Here is a 21,113-nt window from a genome sequence, read left to right on the forward strand (position 1 = left end):
GATGTTAGATATTTTGTGGAATATTTACTTTACAAAAGATAAATTTAAAATTCTGTTTCAAGGGATGACTGGGTTGCTCAGTTGGTTGAGCATCCGGCTTTGGCTCAGGTCATGATCTCGCAGTTTGTGGGTTCGAGCACTGTGTTGGACTATGTGCTCACAGCTCGGAGTCTGGAGCCTGCTTCGGATTCTGTGTCTCCTTTTCTCTCTGCCTCTCCCCCACTTGTGCTCTGTCTCTCTCTGTTTATCAAAAATAAATAAAATATAAAAAAAATTAAAACTTTTTAAAATGTTTATTTGCTTTTGAGGGAGAGAAAGAGAGAGAGAGAGAGAGAGAGAGAGAGAGAGCGCGAGCGCGAGTGGGGGAGGGGCGGAGAGAGAGGGAGACACAAAATCTGAAGCAGGCTCCAGACTGTGAACTGTCAGCACAGAGCCCAACGTGAGGCTCTAACTCGTGAACTACAAGATCATGACCTGAGCTGAAGTCTGACACTTAACCAACTGAGCCACCCAGGTGCCCCACATCTGATATCAGCTCAGGTCATGATCTCACATTTCGTGAATTCAAGCCTTGCTTGGGCTCTGCACTGACAGCGTGGAGCCTGCTTAGGATTCTCTCTCTTTCTCTCTCTCTGCTTCTCCTTCTCTCTCTCTCTCTCTCTCAATATGAATAAATAAACACTAAAAAAAATAAAATTCTCTTCCAAAATATGATAAAATCAATTGATTTCCTAATTTCCTAATTATAATTACCTAAAGTTTCTCTGTTGCTTTATCATCCTTAACTTTTCTGTTACCTCAAACATCACTAATAGCATCAGACTTGGATGGAAAAATTCTGTAATAAATATTCAGAACTATCTCACATAAATCATGGTTACCTAGCAATGGAAGAATTGGTTAACTGAGTATGTTCTACTTTGAAATATTTCACATATTGTTACTAGAACAGACTACCTGGTTCCTTTCCCAGCTGTTGCTTTCCTTTTTTCTTATGTATATGTTTAATACTCTTTAAAAAACATTTTATTTTTAAGTAATCTCTCTGCCCAGAGTGGGATTCAAACCCACAACCCCAAGATCAAGAGTTGTATGTTCTTCCCACTGAACCATCTAGGCACCCCTATTCTTTTATATCTTTATGCCTTGTTTCCTGCCCCTTGCTCTCTTTCCTTGGTTGACAAAGTGCCTACATTCTTTTTTTTCTGTTTCCTTGTCTCTCTCTCTGGTGTAATTTCTTCTCATTCATCTTGCAAGCAGAATTACTCTACACAGCACAAGTCAGAGCTGAGAGAATTGATTTGAAATGCTACTGAATTTCATAGCAGCTTATTCAGAGTTGGTACTGATAAATGCAAGAGAAGATCTTATGCCTAAATAGATCTCAGAAAGCCAGACCAAGAGGAAAATAGCAAAGGTAAAAACCAGACATGTACTATTTTATCTTGGTATCAATTATGATAAACAGTATTATCCTAATGGCAATGTAAAAATGAGAAAGTTAGTAGAAAATTATGTAATTGCAGGGTGGAATAATGGGATACACTATAATTTGGAGTATGGAGAAGGAAAACTGGGAGAAATGCTGACTTTCAGGTGTTGTCCCCACATCTACGATCTAAAAGAAATAGTCAATGAGGAAAATGGTGCAGTTGGCATCACCTCACATGAATTCCTTTCTAAATGCCAGAATCCCTTTTCAGTGGTTGAAATATGAACTCTGGGAAGTATAATTCGTGGATTCAAATCCAGGCTCCACAATTATAAGCTGAGTGTCCAATTTAGCCAGTCTCCTTGTGCCTCAGTTTCCTTATTTGGGATATAGAGATAATAATAACACACACTTTAGGTGTGCTTAGGAAGATCAACTGGGAATAACACATGAAAAACACTTAGGAAAGTACCTACCTTGAAGTAAACTCTCAGTTATCATCTTTCGTATTTTTTTACTTGCAACCCTTGCTGGTATCCTGACTGAGAAGGAGGTGTCCAGGGAGTTTCTGGGCAGACCAATTTGCTCATACTGTGAGAATTTGCAGACAGTAGTTATTTTTCTTTCTGTGAAGCAAGGTTCTCTGCCTGGCTGATGTCCACCCCTTTATTTAGATAAGTATACTATGATTTGATCATTTCTAGTAAATCTCGGATATTTCTGGTTTTATAAATTAATTCATTGCTAGTGATCACACTTTGGAACATGGTATCCACCTGTGACTACAAATTAAGAAACTAGACATGTATTCACTGTGTACTAAAACCATCCCTTAATGGAACATGCATCTCAATTCTGGAAATATCTATTTGGCCTATGGCATATTTTTTTCTCATGAATAACATTCTGCTTTTTTTTTTGTTATTCAGCATATGTAAACTAATAGTAAATCTGGGAATTTGTCATTTAAAATATTGCAGGTCTCAAAACACAGTCAATAATGCTCAAAAAAGTAGAGAAATGTTTGCATCCTTTTGGTGAAAGTGTAGGAAAATAAGGAAAAGGGCATCGTTTTTCAGAAGGTATTCTCAGACAAATCATTCTCTGAGAGACTTAAAAATAATATCAGTCATGCAAGGCACACCCCTTTACTTCTATTCCCTTTTTATCATATCAATCTCCCATGCAAAATTGAAGTTGTTCATAAATATTTTCCTTTCAAACTGTGGGAAATAAGTCATGAGTAACTTTGGCTCTTTGATAAAGTTAGGTTAGGGGACTGCTTATCATTGAAACAATGAACACAAAAGCAATTCAGTCCTGGGGCCTCTGACAAAACTCCTCAATACCAAGGCAGTGCTCACACTCCTTGTTCTCAGACATTCCAGGGGAGTGGCTAAAAGGACAGCCAGCACAAGGAATTCTCAAGGTTCTTTTTCCCACCCTTCGGAGTTGTTAAGTCTCTGATCATTTAGAAAAGGATTTGTTCCGCAAGAACCCAAAGTATCCCAAAGAACTATGTTTACCCTAACAAGCCTTGCTCTCTGTTTAATATAGCCAGATGGATGCTGCTTTTTGGACTCGTGGTCACATCCCCACAGATTTGACCTCACTTGGTGGACACTATTAAAAGATTATCCTATTATTGAGAATTTCCATTGCATCAAATACTAAATATTAGCAACATTCCTCTACGGAGAAAGTGATGTAATAAGAGGGCATAGTCTGAGTTGACCTCAGGCAAATTATACAGATAGGTATGTGGAGATTATGTAACTAATCTGTTGACTAATAACACCCAGTGGAACAGGGTGAAGCTCTGGGGGCAGAGACTTTCCCAGTAGCACTTGAAGGAAGTGTTCACATTCATATAAAGCCATAGATGGAAGTTTTGTTTGACTTGGTGCTGTGATGGTTATTTTGAAAGACGCCAAGGAAGAGAAACTGTATATAGGAAGTGTGGCAGAATGATGGAATAATGGAAAGGGAGTGGGGTCCTGAGGCAGCTTGCTCACACTTTTAAGGATGGGGGACATAGGGTTTCTTTTTTTTCCACTTTGGAAGCCAAATGATGCTCATAAGGAATGAAAACTTCAGTGGAAGGGCTGCAAGTGACCTAAGAATGAGGATATTAAGAAACAATTTATAACAATAATGTATTTTTTTTTTTATGTTGCCAGAAAAGGTGTTGAAAGAGCACGTAAGGAAGAAGATTCTAGTCAAAAAGGAATAGGAAGACATTAAGGACCCAATAATTTGGCGAACTACTTAAAACTGAACTTTTAGTTATAACTTTGCTTGAACATACTTTATAAGCAATGGATTAAATTTTAATTGTCAAATAAATTACAAAAGTGGTACATGATCAATGAAAGAATATCAAGCAATACAGATGTATACAAAATAAAAAGTGAAAATCTCCCTCCTTCTTTCCGTTACAGGGGTAAATACTGCTATAATCTATCTTTCAGGCCTTTTAAAACACTGTACATAATATAAATGTGTTTTGGGGGTGGGCTCTGTTACTATAAGTATTGTTATGCAGTTTTTTTAAGCTTAATAATATACTATGGACATTTTTCTACTCTTAAAAAATAGACATTATTTGTAGTCTCTTTTATAGGTAATACTTATTTCTTTTAAATTTTTTTTAATGTTTATTTATTTTTGAGACAGAGAGAGATAGAACATGAGCAGGGAAGGGGCAGAGAGAGAGGGAGACACAGAATGTGAAGCAGGCTCCAGGCTCTGAGCTGTCAGCACAGAGCCTGATATGGGGCTCGAACTCACGGACTGTGAGATCATGACCTGAGCCAAAGTCGGACGCCCAAACGACTGAGCTACCCAGGCACCCCAGGTAATACTTATTTTAAATAAAGTGATATGGAAAACAAGGCTATTTGGCAATTCTGAAACTTAAGAAAATCCTATATTTGATGTATTTAAAATATTTTTTTTTAATTAAAAATATTTATTATTTTTAACAGTTAATTTATTTTGAGAGAGAGAGCGCATGCACATGAGCAGGAAGGGGGCAGAGAAAGAGGGAGAGACAGAGAATCTCAAGCAGGCTTTACATTGTCAGCACAGAGCTCGATGGGGAGCTCCAACCCAGGAACTGTGAGATCATGACCTGAGCTGAAACCAAGAGCCGGACGCTTAACTGACTGAGCCACATAGGCGCCCCTCTTTGTTTGTTTGGTTTGGTTGTTTATTTATTTATTTATTTATTTATTTTTAATTTTTTTGGTAATGTTTTTATTTATTTTTGGGAGACAAAGACAGAAAGCTCACATGAGCAGGGAGGGGCAGAGAGAGAGGGAGACACAGAATCTGAAGCGAGCTGCAGGCTCTGAGCTGTCAGCACAGAGCCTGATGTGGGGCTTGAATTCACAAACTGTGAAGATCATGACCTGAGCTGAAGTCAGATGCTTAATCGACTGAGCCACCCAGGCACCCCTGTTTATTTATTTTTGAGAGAGAGAGACAGAAAGCTCACAAGTGACCAGGGAAGGGGTAGAGAGATGAGGGAGACAGAGAATCCCAAGCAAGCTCCACATTACTAGCTAGGAGCTCAACTCAGGGGCTTGAACCACAAACCGTGAGATCATGACCTGAACCAAAATCAAGGATCAGTTGCCCAACTGACTGACCCATGTAGGTGACCCTAAAATATTTTTCTTGATGTGATATACTTACCCACATTTTTGAGAAGTTGTTTGTAAATGATACCCTACTATACAGCATTCCACCTACCAGGATAAAATAGGAAAAGATAAGAAGCTGAGAGACATGTTACAGGTTATAAAAGCAGATTTCATGAGAGTATGTATAACATAATTCCAATTCTATAAAAGGTATGTACATGCATAGAAAACAGTCTAGCAGAATAGGCACTCAAATGCTAATGCTGTCATCACAGGATGGTTTAAACATAGGATTTTTTTCCTGATACAATTTTCTCTTTTTTCAACAATGAACTTTCATTGCTTTTTAAAAAAGTAAATATAGTATAAAAATGCATTGCATCTGATAAAAAAAAAAATTTCATGTGACAGAAACTAAACCTGTAGCTTCTACTCTATATCCATGCACCAGAGTAAAAGAGTCAAAATACTGGGCACTTGTTTGATTTTTTTTTAAGTTTATTTATTTATTTTGAGAGAGAGAGTGCAAGCGGGGAAGGAACAGAGAGAGAGGAGAGAGAATCCTAAATAGGCTCCACTGTGCTGTCAGCATAGAGCCCAACATGGGGCTTGATCTCACAAACCGTGAAGTCATGGCCTGAGCTGAAATCAAGAGTCAGACACTTCACTGACTGAGCTACCCACGTGCCCTGATTTTCTTAATTTAAGGAATTAGGTTTGTGTTCCCTCATTAAGAAAAGATAATCTTTAGCATCATTAAAAGAGTTGATCAGGAAATGAGACAAAAATCAAGAGATCATATTCCTTTATTACATATATGAAATATAAAAAAAATTAACAGAGCAATATATATATATATATATATATATATTTTTTTTTTTTTTGCAAGTCCACAGGACCTCAGGAAAAAAATATGTTCTGTATGTGAAGTTAATCTTATGGCACTGTGGTTCATGTTTTGTATATTCAAGTACAGAAGAAACTGTATGTATTGTGGTTATACATGGGTACAGATGAATAATAATGAAGACTGTAGTTTGGTGAACTATCACATACATTGTGTCAAAAAAGTGAGCAAATATAATGACCATATATTGTTAATAAAGATAAGGAGAAAACTGTCTCAACATTCAGGTTTAAATACTAAACACAAAAATAAAACAAATTCTGTGTCTATAATAATTTTTGCAGTGTTTACAAGTGCATTGCAAATAAATGAGCTTTTAAAAATTTAAAGTCAATTTCCTCTTTATCCAAGCATATTTCTACACTTATGATTTCTTCTTCCTCTAATTTTAAAGTCTCATCTTGTTTAGTTTTTAAAAAAATTTTCATCATGGTTGGTATCTGTGGAATCTAACCTCTAGCCTGAAGCTGACATTTGATATGCAAACATGTTCTTTTAGGTTGTATCTTCACATATTTTTTCCCCAAGTGTTCAGAGTTAAAACGTACAACTTCCTTTTGTCCACATGTAGTGGCAGTGCTTCTGTTTCAGTAGGTTTTCTTACACGCCCTTTATTTTTCTTTCTGTCAACAACGGTTTCCAAACTTTCACAACACAAGTGGTAGGTAGTAAAGTGCTTTATACAAGGAAATACTATATACACGTGGAGAGGTTCCATTTAACACCCCACAGACCAAAGTTCACACACATCACGCAAAGGAAGGCTCTTTTTTAAGAAAAACCTTTTTTGATAGTAGGGTTGGGGAGTCCTTAAAATCTCCTTAATTGCTTTAAGTAGCACAAATATAAGTAACATATCTGAAGCTGGAAGGAGTCCTTGTTAGACGTACTGCCCTTAATGGATTACTGCTAAATATCACACTGCTGTTAAAAACTCTTAATAGTTACAAATTTCAGAATCAGTCCCATAGAAACCAGGTATCAGCATAGGAGTTTTCATTTGTCTTTATGAAACAAACAGTATTTAAACATGGCCTCCCAAAGAGTCAGGTTAGACAAGGCCTATGCATTGGAACATTTCTATATGTTTTGGCACTTAAAAAATTCCAGTTTCATGTTTGAGGTCTCCTTTCCATGAAGTTTGTGTTTCATACATAGAGAAGTGCCATTATGTGCTATATACCTTTATTGCTACTTGCACTCTCTTTTTAAAATATCCATCACTTTTCTTCCAAGGGATGGCTTCCAGTGCTGGACAAAACTTTTCATATTCACGACTAATTTGCCTGTTCTTACATCTTCATGTCCTGCCACAAGGTACTCCAAACCTAAAAGAGAACAAAGTTAGGGGCTATAGAGTATCATAATTTATTGAAGGAGAGAGATGTGACTTCAGTAATTTTATATGCACGGTTCATGCTTTTATATATTCATAGTCGAAATAGGGAGTCACAGGTAGTAAGAGCTAACACTTTATAAGCATTTACTATGTGATAAATGGTTTACATGTATTATTTATTTAATCTTGAAAATAACCCTATGAAGTAGGTCTTGTTTTTCTTCTTGTGTCACAAATAAGGGGTGAGGCTCAGCAAGATTACACAAGTTGTTCAGTGTCTCCCAGTAAATAGTTAACACTCTGACTTAAGCTCAAGTCTGTCTGTAGAACTTTTACTTTATACTGTACCACCCTTCATGGTAAAGAAGTGAGGATTCTGTGCGTGCTTAGCACACTGCCATAAATTACTATTTCTTGGAGACTCACTATGTATGGTAGTGTATATTGAGGATTTTATAAAAGTGAAAAACCATTTGGGAAAACATATTGGAAGAGAGTTATAAATTATACAAAGTAACACATATTTCCTATAGAAAGTCAGTGTTGGGGCGCCTGGGTGGCTCAGTCGGTTAAGCGTCTGATTTCGGCTCAAGTCATGATCTCACGGTTCGTGGGTTCAAGCCCTGCGTCAGGCTCTGTGCTGGCAGCTCAGAGCCTGGAACCTGCTTCCGATTCTGTGTCTCCCTCTCTCTCTGCTCCTCCCCTGCTCACATGCTGTCTCTCTCTCAAAAATAAATGAAGATTAAAAAAATAAAATAAAATAAAAGTCAGTGTGTTTTTGGGATATAGGATGTTTGTTTGTCATATATTAAAAAAAATAATTGAGACTTAACTGGACCTAGTGTTGACTTTGTAATTAAAAATTCTTTTCAGACTTCAAATAAAAAATTTTGGATAACACACAGAAAAATTAAAGGATGGTTTCAATACCTATACACTATAAAAAGGAAATATGTTAATCTCCTTTAGGAGATGTTTGTAATAATATCAATATTGGTATTTTGAAATAATTTTCTTTAATATTATAGGGTAGAGAAATAAGTAGTTATATTTATACGACAGCTTTCCAAGATAAAGAGACATATACTTTAAAACTTAAGGGAAAATAGTAGATGCTAAACTTAAGCTGAAAATACCAATTTAAACTCATGGCTTTATATGTACATATACAAATTAATATATATTAATAAAATAATAAAAGTAAAACATATGAATATGGTATATATATATAACACTTGTCCACTGAAATGACCTAAAAAAAAAAGGCATTCAAGTAGCAGTGAACACCTATAATAGATATACTGTAGTCTCTAATTAAACAGATCTCACCAAAACAAAACAAAACAATTCTTGGACAAATGCTATTGCAGGTCCAGGGCGGGAAGATACAAGGTAGCATGGGACATCCTATTGTGGTAAAAGGCACAGAAGCTTTCAAAGATTAATTGGGATCAGTTCAGAAGGACATGGGAGTTATCAAGAAAGGGTTACAACTTTTTAAAGTTGTGATAATCTGAGCACCAAGGAATATAATAATTTGTACCTATTGGTATCTATCTATTTGAATCGACCAATATCCATAATTCCAAAATGATACTCAAAAAAGAGAAATCTAGAAAAAACTAAATTGTCATCCTTTTTTTTTAAAATATTTATTTATTTTTGAGAGAGAGAGTGAGCAGGGGAGGGGCAGAGAGAGAGGGAGACAGCTCTGTTCTGACAGCAGAGAGCCCCGTGCAGGGCTCAAACTCATAGAACCCTGTGATCATGACCTGAGCTGAAGTTGGCCACTTAACCCACTGAGTGACCCAGGCACCCCTAATTTGTCATCTTTTGAGGAAGCTGTTAAAACCATTACTTACTTTGAAAATTGGAAATTATGGGGAAAGAATTTAGCATTTATTCTGCCTTTTACAATAGGAACTATATTGAATGGTAACCTAATAGCCCAGTTTCAAAGAGACAGTCCCCTTATAGAAGCATCAACTAATAAATGAGGGAAGTTAGAAAAATGTCATTTCTCAAACTCTAATGAAATTGTTGATTCAGGAAGATTACCAATCAATGATAATGTCATTAAATCAATAGTTACTGGGAAACTGGATGTTTGTATCATGACTAAGTAATACCACACTCATTATTTTCTAGTCTCAAAAGGGAAAACAAAACTGCCCAATGGAGAGACCAGACTATCATCACTCTAACCCAAGGATCAAGTCGAGCAACCCTGATGGTGAGTTTTCCAGTTACTATATGTCTTCTGATATGATTTAACATGAAGTACACACACAGCAATATCTCTAATGGATTCTAGTCCAAATATTTATCTTGAATCTATCAAGCTTTTCTTTAGAGATTACATAGGCAGTAGAGGGACAAGATAAATGACACCACAAGGAACCAACCAGACAAATATAGAAGGTAATACGATCTACAGGACACTTGGGCTGGTTTCTTCAACACTAATAATTTTTTCAACAATGAAAAAAGGAACTGTGCTTGAATAAAAGAGACTTGAGAGTCTTAAAAACCAGATACAATGTGTGATCCTGGATTGAACCTGACAAGGACAAATCAGTCCTAAAGGACATTTTGGGACCAGTTGGGAAATTGGCATGTGGTCTGAGTATTATAGTATATGAAAATAAACTATAATTGAAGGCAAAGATCACTAACTGAATAAAGTAGGTTGCAAAACAGAGTATAGTATGAATTTATTTTGGTTAAAAATTATAATATGTACATGCACAGAGGAAGACCTGGAAGGATTTACACTAAGCTGTTAACAGAGAATCTTTGGAGGTAAGAAATGTGACATTTTAAATTTTCCCCTAAAATTTTATAATGTACATGTATAGCTTCTATAGAGGGTTATATATTTATTTTTAAATATTTATTTATTTTTGAGACAGAGAGAGTGAGAGAGTGAGCTAAGGAGGGGCAGAGAGAGAGAGAGAGAGAAACAGAATCCTAAGTAGGCTCTGTGCTGTCAGCGCTGTCAACACAGAGCGCCATGTGGGGCTGGAACTCAAGAATCATAAGATCATGACCTGAGCCAAGATCAAGAGTCAGACGCTTAACCAACTGAGCCACCCAGGCGCTCCTTAAGATTTTTTAAACTTTTAAAAGTAATCTCTATACCCAATGTGGGGTTCAAACTCACAACCCCAAAATCAACAGTTGGATGCTTCACCAGCTCAGCCAATCAGGTGCCTCAAGAGGGTTATTTAAAAAATTATTAAAAGAATTCAGCACTAAACTTAAAAACAGCTATGATGGTGTTTTCAAAAAAAAAAAAAAAAAAAAAAAAGAGAGAAAATAATGATAGAGATTTTAAACACACTGCAGAGCACAAATGTAAGGATTATAAAATATTAAAATTCTTTGAAGAGTAACCTTAGCTTTTGCATGAAAAAGAATCCCAATATTTAATTAACAGTCTAATTAAAATATAGTGGTCTTGATATAATATCATGTTTGTATCATACCTAAAGTAATAACATCTTCATTTAAAAACACAATACATAATTTTTAGGAAACTTCATTGCTAAGTCTAGTATTTTAAATGAATTTACTTTGAAACTATAAACAGAACAAATACGATAGGAGCTTGCCATTAATTTAAAGTATAAATATAAATTTGGGACACCTGGGTGGTTCCGTTGGTTGAGCATCCAACCCTTGGTTTCTGCTCAGGTCATGATCGCAGGGTCATGGGATAGAGCCCTGAATCAAGCTCTGTGCTGAGCATGGAGCCTGCTAAGGATTCTCTCTCTCTCCCTCTGCCCCTCTCCCCTGCTTGCTCTCTCTCTCTCTAAAATAAATAAAATGAAAAAAATTAAAGTATAAAAATAAACCAACAAAAATGATACTGAGTAAATCCATAAATTATGGAGCAGTATCATGCCAAAAATTAGCATGGAAAACAATGTTATCTGTTGCATCACTTACTAGCATTTACATTTTGCTTTCCTATTTTTATGCTTTTGACATCTACTTTGCTACACGTTTGAGGGCACAAGATTTATTTTGTTTCTTTAGAAAAAGAAAATATAATACTTTACTGCTAGTCTTGATATCCTAAATTGATTAATGAATGAGTAAATGTATGTATGAATGTAGGAATGAATGAATTTGCAGGGATGCCAATTAGATTGTTCCTTTTCAAAAAAGTAGCAGAGGAAGCAAGTTGGCGTGTAAGGTTTCCGAATTTTCTTATCAGCTTTCTTTGGCCTTGGCTATTGAACTTGTAAAAATGGAAAAACAAAGTGAAATGAAAGAGTGTCTGGTTTTGCTTTGGCAGGTTCCAGTCTTTTCTTCAAAGCAAGTAAACATGTTTTTAAGAATTCTTTGAATAATTGCGCTTATGTTTTCAATTGTGATGAACTCAGTTGATTCTTTGACTCTGGCAGAAACCTGATTAGGAAGTATAGTTTACTTCCTGGAGGGTGGCTCAGATGGTCAAAGCTTTTTTTTTTCTTTTAGTGGCTTACTAAAAGACTGGGCATATTTTTTTTTCTTTTGCCAAGATAGTAAAAAGTGCTTATAGGAAGAGCCTCTACATACAGATTATTAGGAAATAGAACTTAAATTTATGACTCTTAGTTTCCTGTATTCAAAATCCAAGATTCTAATTACTTCACTTGTTCTTTGGAAACATATTTATTTATTATTTAAAATGTCCCCTTTTCCTTTTCCTTTTCCTTATTAAAATTTAAAATAAATAAAATACTAAAGGGGTATAAAAGGATGTAAGAGATTAGTCAATGGGTCAAAACGTCAACAGTTTTATATTATTTTAGATTGTTTAGGGGATAATATTTTATTGACTGATTTTCTCTTTTTCTCTGTCACTCGGTTATCTGTTTCTCTCAAAGTTATTAATCAAAGACTACAGTAATTTCTTATTAACATAACTGGGGTTTCCTGGACTTTTATTTTAAAGGAATTAGATCCAGAGCATAAATTATGCACCTGTTTTAGCAGTGCCACTAAAATACAAATGGCAACTACATAAGGTGGAAAATACAGAGGATTTTTAAAAAAAATATTTGTTTTGATAACTTACTATCTGGGTACTATGTTATTTTTTAGGTACTAATGGTAGGTACTAGAGATGTTGTGATCGAAAATCTAAATCCCATCCTCAAATTTAATGAAGAACACAGAGAAATAAGCAGCTTATGACACAGTATGAAAGTGTACTTGTAGAGCATAAAGGTAAGAATCCCATGCTTACTCACTTGTCTCTACCACTGTAGTAACATTTTAAGGTGCAAGTTCCCTTAATTTCCAGTTTTTCTAAGATTCTACAGTGTTTTGTTTTTGTTTTTGTTTTTTTTACATTTCTGCTGTTTCTAATTTGGAACCAGAATGGTCATTTAATGAAAAACAAGATGATGAGAACTTGAGAGTTGTTTTCTATCCAGGAGGAACAGATGCTTCTCATGCAATCGTAAAAATGAATTCAGTATTATTTGCACAGATGGAATGTTGCATTTGAATTTCCTTTGGGAGAAAATTCTACCCAGGGCACCGTAATAGGACCTAGCTTTCAGATGAAGTATTAGTGGTAACTAAATTATGAAAGTGTTTTCTATGCTACTGGCACATGGAACCAAGCTAAGACTTCTCTTTTAGGACAGAAAATATTATATTGCTGGATTTTAAAATGTTTCACTTTTTAGAACATGTGGAAGAGAAACAGTTTTTTGATGTCAGTTCAAAGAGTACCATTTGGATTTTCCCCCAGAATTCAGATGGTGAAAAGGAGACATACTCTTGGTGAGTTGATTTCAGTTGTGGTTTAGAGAATAAGACAAGGAGCAAATCAGCAGAGACAAAGTAGTTACTAAGCTAGAAAAGTCTAATGCTTACCAGGATTGAGGATTGGACAAGTGCAGCCTCTGTTAGTCCACGATTCTGGATATAATGTTCGTTTTCCTCGTAAAATTTTCAATTTGGTAGATTTTAAGACTTTTTTTATCTTCACATTGACCTCAGCATGAGATCCTTTGTCATGAGCTGATAAAATCTTTATTTTTAGCACTGTAACAACACAATTCCAAAAGTCAAAATGTATAGGATTTCATGTTACCTGTTGAACTCTGAATAACTTAAATAAGCATTTCAGAGTATAATGGAAAAGTTAACTAATGATGATGCAAATGTGGAAATTTGCTTTTAAAATCATTAGGTTCATCTTGATGAACAGTGAGTAATATGTAGAATTGTTGAATCACTATAGTATGTACCTGAAAGTAATATGAAATGGTATATTAGCTATACTGAAATTTGAAAAAACTAAAAAAAAAATCATTAGGCTCACTAACTTTTGCATTGGCTTCACCTTATTTATCGATATTAACTATACTCTTCTTTCTTCGACATTTTCATCTGCTTCTGTTACTCATATCATCATGCTAAGAGAAAATCAGCCATTTGCCTACTGCAAACATATCTTAAACACATTCAGCTATCAAATCCAAATAGAAAAAAAATGTATAGGAAGTAGAATTGTTATCCTGGTTTTTATTTAGATTCTGATTATATTTTACTCTGCAGCTCACTGTGTATAAAGTTATGACAAAAAACAAACAAAATATTACTGCCAGAATATATTTTACATGTTCTAAAGAGATTAAATAATTAAATAATAAAATAATAAAAATGGAGTATTTAATCTTCTTCCCAGATGTAAAATCCAAGCCAACTGGGGTTGGAATGGCTGTCCTTCTATATGATGGCAGAGCTTCAATATTCTCTATAACTCATGATTCTATTACGCTATGCTCTTCATCTATGAAATGATGTGGCTAGGGGTTAAGCAGTTGGAATAACTTGGGATGAGGAAGAAAGTAGATCTAAGGAACACTGGATGTATATTCTATACTATTAGAGGAGTTCTTACTGGCTCATCTATATCTTGATGGAAAATTCTGTGTAATGAGAGAACCCTACACTGGCTGGTTCCATTTCCTAATAATACTGTTGTCAGATATCAGATATCTTTATAGAATCACCAAATTTTAGACTTCTAAGTGGTCTTAAGAGGTCATCTAATCTTGTTTTATGTATGAGGAAGCAAGTTATAAGAAATCAAGTGAACTTCCCAAATTTGCATGACCAGTCAGTTAGAGAGGTATCAAATCCAAATAGATAAGATAATGCATGAAGGGTACGTAGCATAGTTCCTCACACATGGCTAATGCTCAGTAAATGTTCACTGTTATTTTTCCACTAGACTGTATGGTCAAAGAGAACAGGGACCTCATCTATTCGTTATTATAACTTAATAAATATTTTCTAAGGAATAAACAAATGAATCAAGTTTCTTTTTTCCACTAATAGAATGGAGAAGGGAAACAATTTTTCCCCCCAAGTCTGTAGATGTGTTAATAAGAATAAGGTATTTCAGGATGTCTGGGTGGCTCAGTCAGTTGAGCCTCTGACTTTTGACTTCGGTTCGGGTCATGACCTCATGGTTCATGAGTTTGAACCCCGCATCAGGCTCCGTGCTAACAGTGTGGAGCCTGCTTTCGATTCTCTGTCCCCTCTCTCTCCCCACCGCCTCAAAATAAATAAAAATAAACAAGAAAAAAAAAGAACAAGGTAGAGTGTTCAAAGTTTCTTAAGCAGAAAATAGTACAATTGTATTAAAAGATGCCAGTGCAGTTGTTTGTAAATTCAGAGAGCTACCAAATATATGTAATATTGAAAACTAGTTGATATTTCCACTAAACTGACCATCTTTGAACTAAATTGTCCTGTTTTTTGCTTTTGATAGTAAATAGCATTTTCTCAAAATGAATTTTTCTTTATTGGGCACTATACATTTCAAAAGTTTTCTTCTATTATTTAGCCAAGTTGTCAAGTGAAAGGAGGGAAATATGCATGTAATTTTAGATAAAAATTTATGAGATTTTTTTTTTTTAGCATTTATTCATTTTGGAGAGACAGAGAGACAAAGCATGAGTGGGGGAGGGGCAGAGACAGAGGGAGACACAGAATCTGAAGCAGGCTCCAGGCTCTGAGCTGTCAGCACACAGCCCGATGTGGGGCTCGAACGCAAGAACCGTGAGATCATGACATGAGTCGAAGTTGGATGCTCAACCAACTGAGCCACCCAGGCGCCCCAAGATTTATGAGATTTTTAACATTTACTTAAAAAAAATCTTTTATGAGATTAAATACGATGTTATCAAGAACCTAGGAGGAAAAAAAGAACCTAAACACTTGGTTTCAGAGATCATGACTTAAAAATTTTTCTCTTCATTGTAATGTGTATTTCAGGCAGTATGAATTATGGAACAGGGGCACCTGGGTGGCTCAGTCGGTTAAGCGTCCAACTTCAGCTCAGGTCATGATCTCGCGGCCCGTGAGTTTGAGCCCCGCATTGGGCTCTGTGCTGACTGCTCAGAGCCTGGAGCCTGTTTCAGATTCTGTGTCTCCCTCTCTCTCTCTGACCCTCCCCCGTTCATGCTCTGTCTCTCTCTGTCTCAAAAATAAATAAACGTTAAAAAAATTAAAAAAAAAAAAAGAATTATGGAACAGTAAAAAGCCTCAGATACTAGTGAAAAATATGTTGGCAAGATAAGGCATCTAGTATATTTAATAGTAAGCATAAAGCCATTTAGAGTTTGAAGATAGGAACAGTCTTTACATAGCAGTAACATTTCCCTTTGTCTGTATTTCCCTGGTATTTGAAAAGTAGAGGAGTCTAGAATATACAGAGAGGGCAGGGAAGAGGCTTGAGTGGACAGCTAGCCTCAGTGCTTCCTAAATATATATCCTCTTCCTTCTCCCTACCAGTTACTGAGCATATAGTGTATGCAAGGTAATGTGCTGTGTGCTTTTCAAAACTCTCATTTTATGGGAAAGGTGGCACCATCCAATTTTATAGATGAAGAAGTCTAGAGAAGTGCAGTTACCCAACAAACCAGAAATCCAACCCACGTAGGTCTGAATCCAAAGCTCGAACTCTTAATCACTGTGAAATAGTGTTTAAACTGATTTTTGCTTCATATTACTACATGATAACTGGCACAGGTTATTACTCGAAACTGGTAATACTACATAAAACTGGCACAGGAATCATTTTAGTGGCTAGGGACTTCCCTTTTAGGTTACTAAGACAAGAAGCATCCATAAGAAAGGGTTATGTGTGATGGTTTTCTTCTTTTTGTTTGCCTCTTTTCCTCATAGTAGGATGACTTTGCCTTTGCTCTAGCAGCCTCCTGCCCTCACTAGGACCTTCAACACTATCTCTATTAGGTATTATTATATTAAGACTAATGCTTTGATATTTTGAGAATGTCATAGACTAGACCTCCCATTTCCTAAAAAACTCTTTGGATTTAGTTTGAATAGATTCTTAGAAGCATTCAGGATTTCAAACTCACCATATGAATATTTCATTCCACAGAATGCCTTGGGGTTTCCTAACACCTGTTCTTTACATTCACATTTACCTACAAAAAGTAAGTGAAAAATTGTGTCAGTTATTTAGAAACAAGGAAGAGAAAAAAAAAAAAACAACACAAGTAAATCCAGGTAGCATAACTCATTTAAAAAAAAAACAAACATTGAAATATAATTAACATACAGTGTTATATTAGTTTCAGGTGTCAGGTAGCATAACTCTTTAAGACTTGAGTGATTCACATAATCCATAAATACTAAGAAATCATAAACAGTCATTCAAACAAAGTAGAGTCACTTTCTGAATTGAATTAGTTATCATCCAATAAAGTACTGACTTAAGAGAAATATACAAAGGTAGAAACAATGATATATTTTAATGCTTGTAATTGATGTTATGATAGATATAGTCCAGTATGAATATTCCATGCTAATGGAAAAGAAAAACTAAATGAATAAACTATAGAAAAGACACTTTCTTTTTACAATTAATGTTCACTACAGCAAAAGTCAAATAGAGTAAAATAACTGGGCAGTCCTTTGAAGGTAATGCCATCCAATTTAAAAGTATTTATTTCACCTATTATGTGCAGGACATGGTGCTATATACACTTCAGAGTATATAAAAATGAGCAATATACAATTCTTGCCTGAAGGCTTACAATTCAGTAAGGTGAATAAAGCAAGTGTATAAACAGTGTTCTAAGACAGATCCAATATGCTTGGGTGAGAGTCACATGTTTGGGAGGATGGAAAAAGGCTACATGGCTGAAGAAGGATTTGAAATGGACCCTGAAGAATAAGTAAGATATTTCCCCAACAGTTTAAATTATGCATTACAATTATTGTGTGTGACACATTTGTCAGGCCCTGTGGAAGACTTGCAAAATGCCTTTGTACGTAGTCTATATATAGCATTCTTATTTATCTGTTTCCTCTCTAAAGTGTGATCCTTGAGGACAACAGTTATGTCTTATTTATCTTTAAATCCCTAGAAGGAATAGGATTTCCGTTCTTACATATTTAATAATTCGATATAATTTAATCATCCCTCCCCTTCTGCCTTCATGCATTACATTTAAATAGGCATTGAGTGGTGTAAACATAGGTAACATTTACTGAGGAAGAGCTACTATGTGCCAGGCACTATTTAAAAAAAAATTTTTTTTAATGTTTATTTATTTTTGAAGGAGAGAGAGAGAGAGCAGAGCATGATTGGGGAGGGGCAGAGAGAGAGAGGGAGACAGAATCTGAAGCAGGGTCCAGGCTCTGGGCTGTCAGCACAGAGCTTGATGCAGGGCTTGAACTCACAAGCTGTGAGATCATGACCTGAGCCGAAGTCGGACGCCCAACCGACTGAGACATGCAGGCGCCCCTGTGCCAGGCACTGTTTTAAGTGTTTTACATTTATTTACTCATCTAAGATTCTAACACATAGAAATTTGACAAGAATATAGAGATAAAAGGGTGAGTAAAGGGGGCGCCTGGGTGGCTCTGCCAGTTAACCATCCGACTTCGGCTCAGGGCATGAACTCATGGCTCATGAGTTTGAGCCCCATGTTGGGCTCTGTGCTGACAGCTCAGAGCCTGGAGCCTGCTTCAGATTCTGTGTCTCCCTCTCTCTCTCTTTCTCCCCCACTTGCACTCTGGCACTCTCTTTCTCTCTCTCTCTCTCTCTCTCTCTCTCAAAAATAAAGATTAAAAAAAAAATTAAAAAAAAAGAGTGACTAAAGAAATGTAAGAGAGAAAGGCAGAGTGTAGTGTGTTCATGGAAGAATAAATGTTTCTGTTTTTCCTGGGTACAGATTGAGTTGTGAATAGTAGAAGGCATCATGGAGGACCTTGACTGATAATGCAATTAGGGCCTGAATTTAATTTGTTAGATAAAGGAGAAATTTTTTTAAAAATTTGAGTACAAGTCACATACAATGTTACATTAGTTTCAGGTGTACAGCATAGCAATTCAACAACTCTATATGTCATGCTGTGTTCACCACAAATGTAGCTACCATCTGTTACCATGCAATGCTATTACAGTATCATTGACTATATTCCCTATGTGGTGGCTTTTATTCCCATGACTTATTCATTACATAACTGGAAGCCTGTATCTCCTGCTCTCCTTCACCCATTTTGCCCATTGATAAAGACGAATTTTCGAAGTTTATCAGATTAAAGAAGTTACATGAATTAAATATATATATATATATATATACGTGTATATATATATATACATATATACATATACTTCGTACTTCGTACATATATATATATACGTATATATATATATACGTATATATATATATGAAAATTAACCTGGCATTACCATATCAAAAGTACCGGAAAAGAGAGAAAATGGAGATGGGGACCAATTAGAAGATGATGATATTGATGGTAACAACAGTAACTGAATTGAGTGCCAACTATAAGCCATAAACTATGTAAGGAACTTTATATGGTCTTATTTAATATTTATAATAACCTTATGGGACAGGCTTTATTAACAAGTGAAAACATAAAGGCTCAAAGAAGTTAATTAGCTTATCCAAGGCAGCAAAGCTAACGTAGAAAAGCCAGATTTTAAGCCAGGGTCTGGGAGAATCTGAAGCCCCTGATCTTTCCACTGTACTGTCTCCCTAAGTCAGATGAAATATAGGTCTGAACTAAAGAAATGGCTGTGGGTCTAGAAAAGAAGGAATATTAAGGGAGGATGCAGAGTTAGGGTCTACAAATCTTGTCAATGGATTGGATTACGGCAAGGGAAGAGGGAGCCTAAGGATGAACTTGGAGTTTTCAGCTAAGATGACAGAAGACTAAAGTATTACTAACAGAAATAGAGACGTTAGGAGGAGAACACTTCAGGAGTGTGTAACTTATGGTTTTTGGTAGCAACCAATGGTTTAACTTAATTTTTGAAAGGATATGGAGTAGCTCATAGAAAGGAGAAAAAGCTGAAGAACCAGAACTCAGAAAAGACAAGCATCAGGACAGCGCCAGAGATCTAGGTACCAGGAACTGTTATACAGTCTCTTTTATGGCTGTGTCATTGGAATCACGAACTGTGATTACTTTCAGACTTTGTCACTTTCAGCTCACGATTTAAATTCCGGGGAGAGAACATCTGATTGGCCTCACCAAGACTTTACTAAATGGGGGAAGGCTGGTTCCCTAGAGAAAGTTTGGGTTAAGCTGCCACAGAAATAGTAGGAATAAAGAGGGGGAAATGGATCTGGGTAGGCAGAAACAACAGAGGTCTAGTATGCGGAGAATATAATGACTTAGAGTTGCTGACAGAATACGCAGGTGGAAATGGGAGTAGGATTCCGGTGAGATGAGGTTGGGTAGACATGGTAATGTGGCAAATGGTGACATGCTGACTCTGACTAAAGCTGTTAGAAACCAGAGAATGAGATTTTGCCAGTGGAAAATCACAGTGGAATTAAATAGTGGGAATGAGAAATCACAGGTGCTTAAAATTAGCTGTTGTGATTTGTTAAATAATATTGCGTATCATCTAAACATAGCAGAGATGGTTACTCCTTCAGGAATTGTAGTAACCTAAGATAGCCCAGGGCCTTTGATAATTCCACCAAAGCTGGAGAGTGTGGTAACCACCATGCTAAAAAAACCAATTGAGCTCCAAAGGGCATGTATTATTCCTTAACTTATGTTCTTTTTAGTCCTTCAGCCAACAAGAATATACAAAGTTCTGTTATTTGAAGATATTTCTGTGGCTGCTTTCCAATACTCCCTTTTTCATGTTAAGAAATCAGACATTCAAATTTGTTTTTGAATGAATCTGTGTTGATCAGGCTTTATTTAACCCAGAGGTGTTTCCTTTTTAAAAAAATTTTTTAACATTTATTTATATTTGAGCGCGAGAGAGACAGAGTGAAAGCGGGGGATGGTTAGAGAGCAAGGGAGAGAGAATCCAAAGGAGGCTCCAGGCTCCGAGCTGTTAGCACAGAGCCTGACATGGGCTTCAAACTCGTGAACTGTGAGATCATGACCTGAGCCGAAGTTGGGCGCTTAACTGACTGAGCCACCCAGGTGCCCCCAGATGTGTTTTCTAAAAGGAAATCTGGAAAGGGAGAAAAACCTAGTTAGTTAATACTGGGTTATGAGAAACATCATTTACAGTTCTGTGGTATCAGGTAAAGCCAGTTGTGTTGAACAAATTCTATAGTACTAGTTCAAGCCAGTTTTGTTATATAAGTTCTGTGGTACTAGTTAAAGCCAGATTTGTTGTACAGGAGGTAAAAGTATGTATCTAATGTTCTCTGTCTCACAAGAAGTGGTAGAAATTAAGGGTATCTTGCTGGTATAGTGCATTACACTTCTAGTTATGGAAACTTATGGTAGGTAAAT

The 21,113-nt window shown here is 36.0% G+C and overlaps 1 protein-coding gene across 2 annotated transcripts in view; it reads right to left on the bottom strand.

Moving 5' to 3' along the window:
- Positions 1 to 6,035: 6,035 nt before the first annotated feature.
- Positions 6,036 to 21,113, bottom strand: part of NTN4 (netrin 4) — a 123,859-nt gene continuing 108,781 nt past the window's right edge. For both annotated transcript variants that reach the window (XM_042992938.1, XM_042992937.1), the window contains exons 8-10: positions 16,727 to 16,795; positions 13,203 to 13,373; positions 6,036 to 7,314 (exon numbers count right to left, since the gene is read on the bottom strand). In XM_042992938.1, the coding sequence (XP_042848872.1) occupies positions 7,178 to 7,314; positions 13,203 to 13,373; positions 16,727 to 16,795 (377 nt within the window). In that variant the 3' untranslated portion in view covers positions 6,036 to 7,177. The remainder of the gene's footprint in view (positions 7,315 to 13,202; positions 13,374 to 16,726; positions 16,796 to 21,113) is intronic.

This window comes from Panthera tigris, chromosome B4, assembly GCF_018350195.1.
Source record: "Panthera tigris isolate Pti1 chromosome B4, P.tigris_Pti1_mat1.1, whole genome shotgun sequence".
Classification (NCBI taxonomy): Eukaryota; Metazoa; Chordata; class Mammalia; order Carnivora; family Felidae; genus Panthera; species Panthera tigris.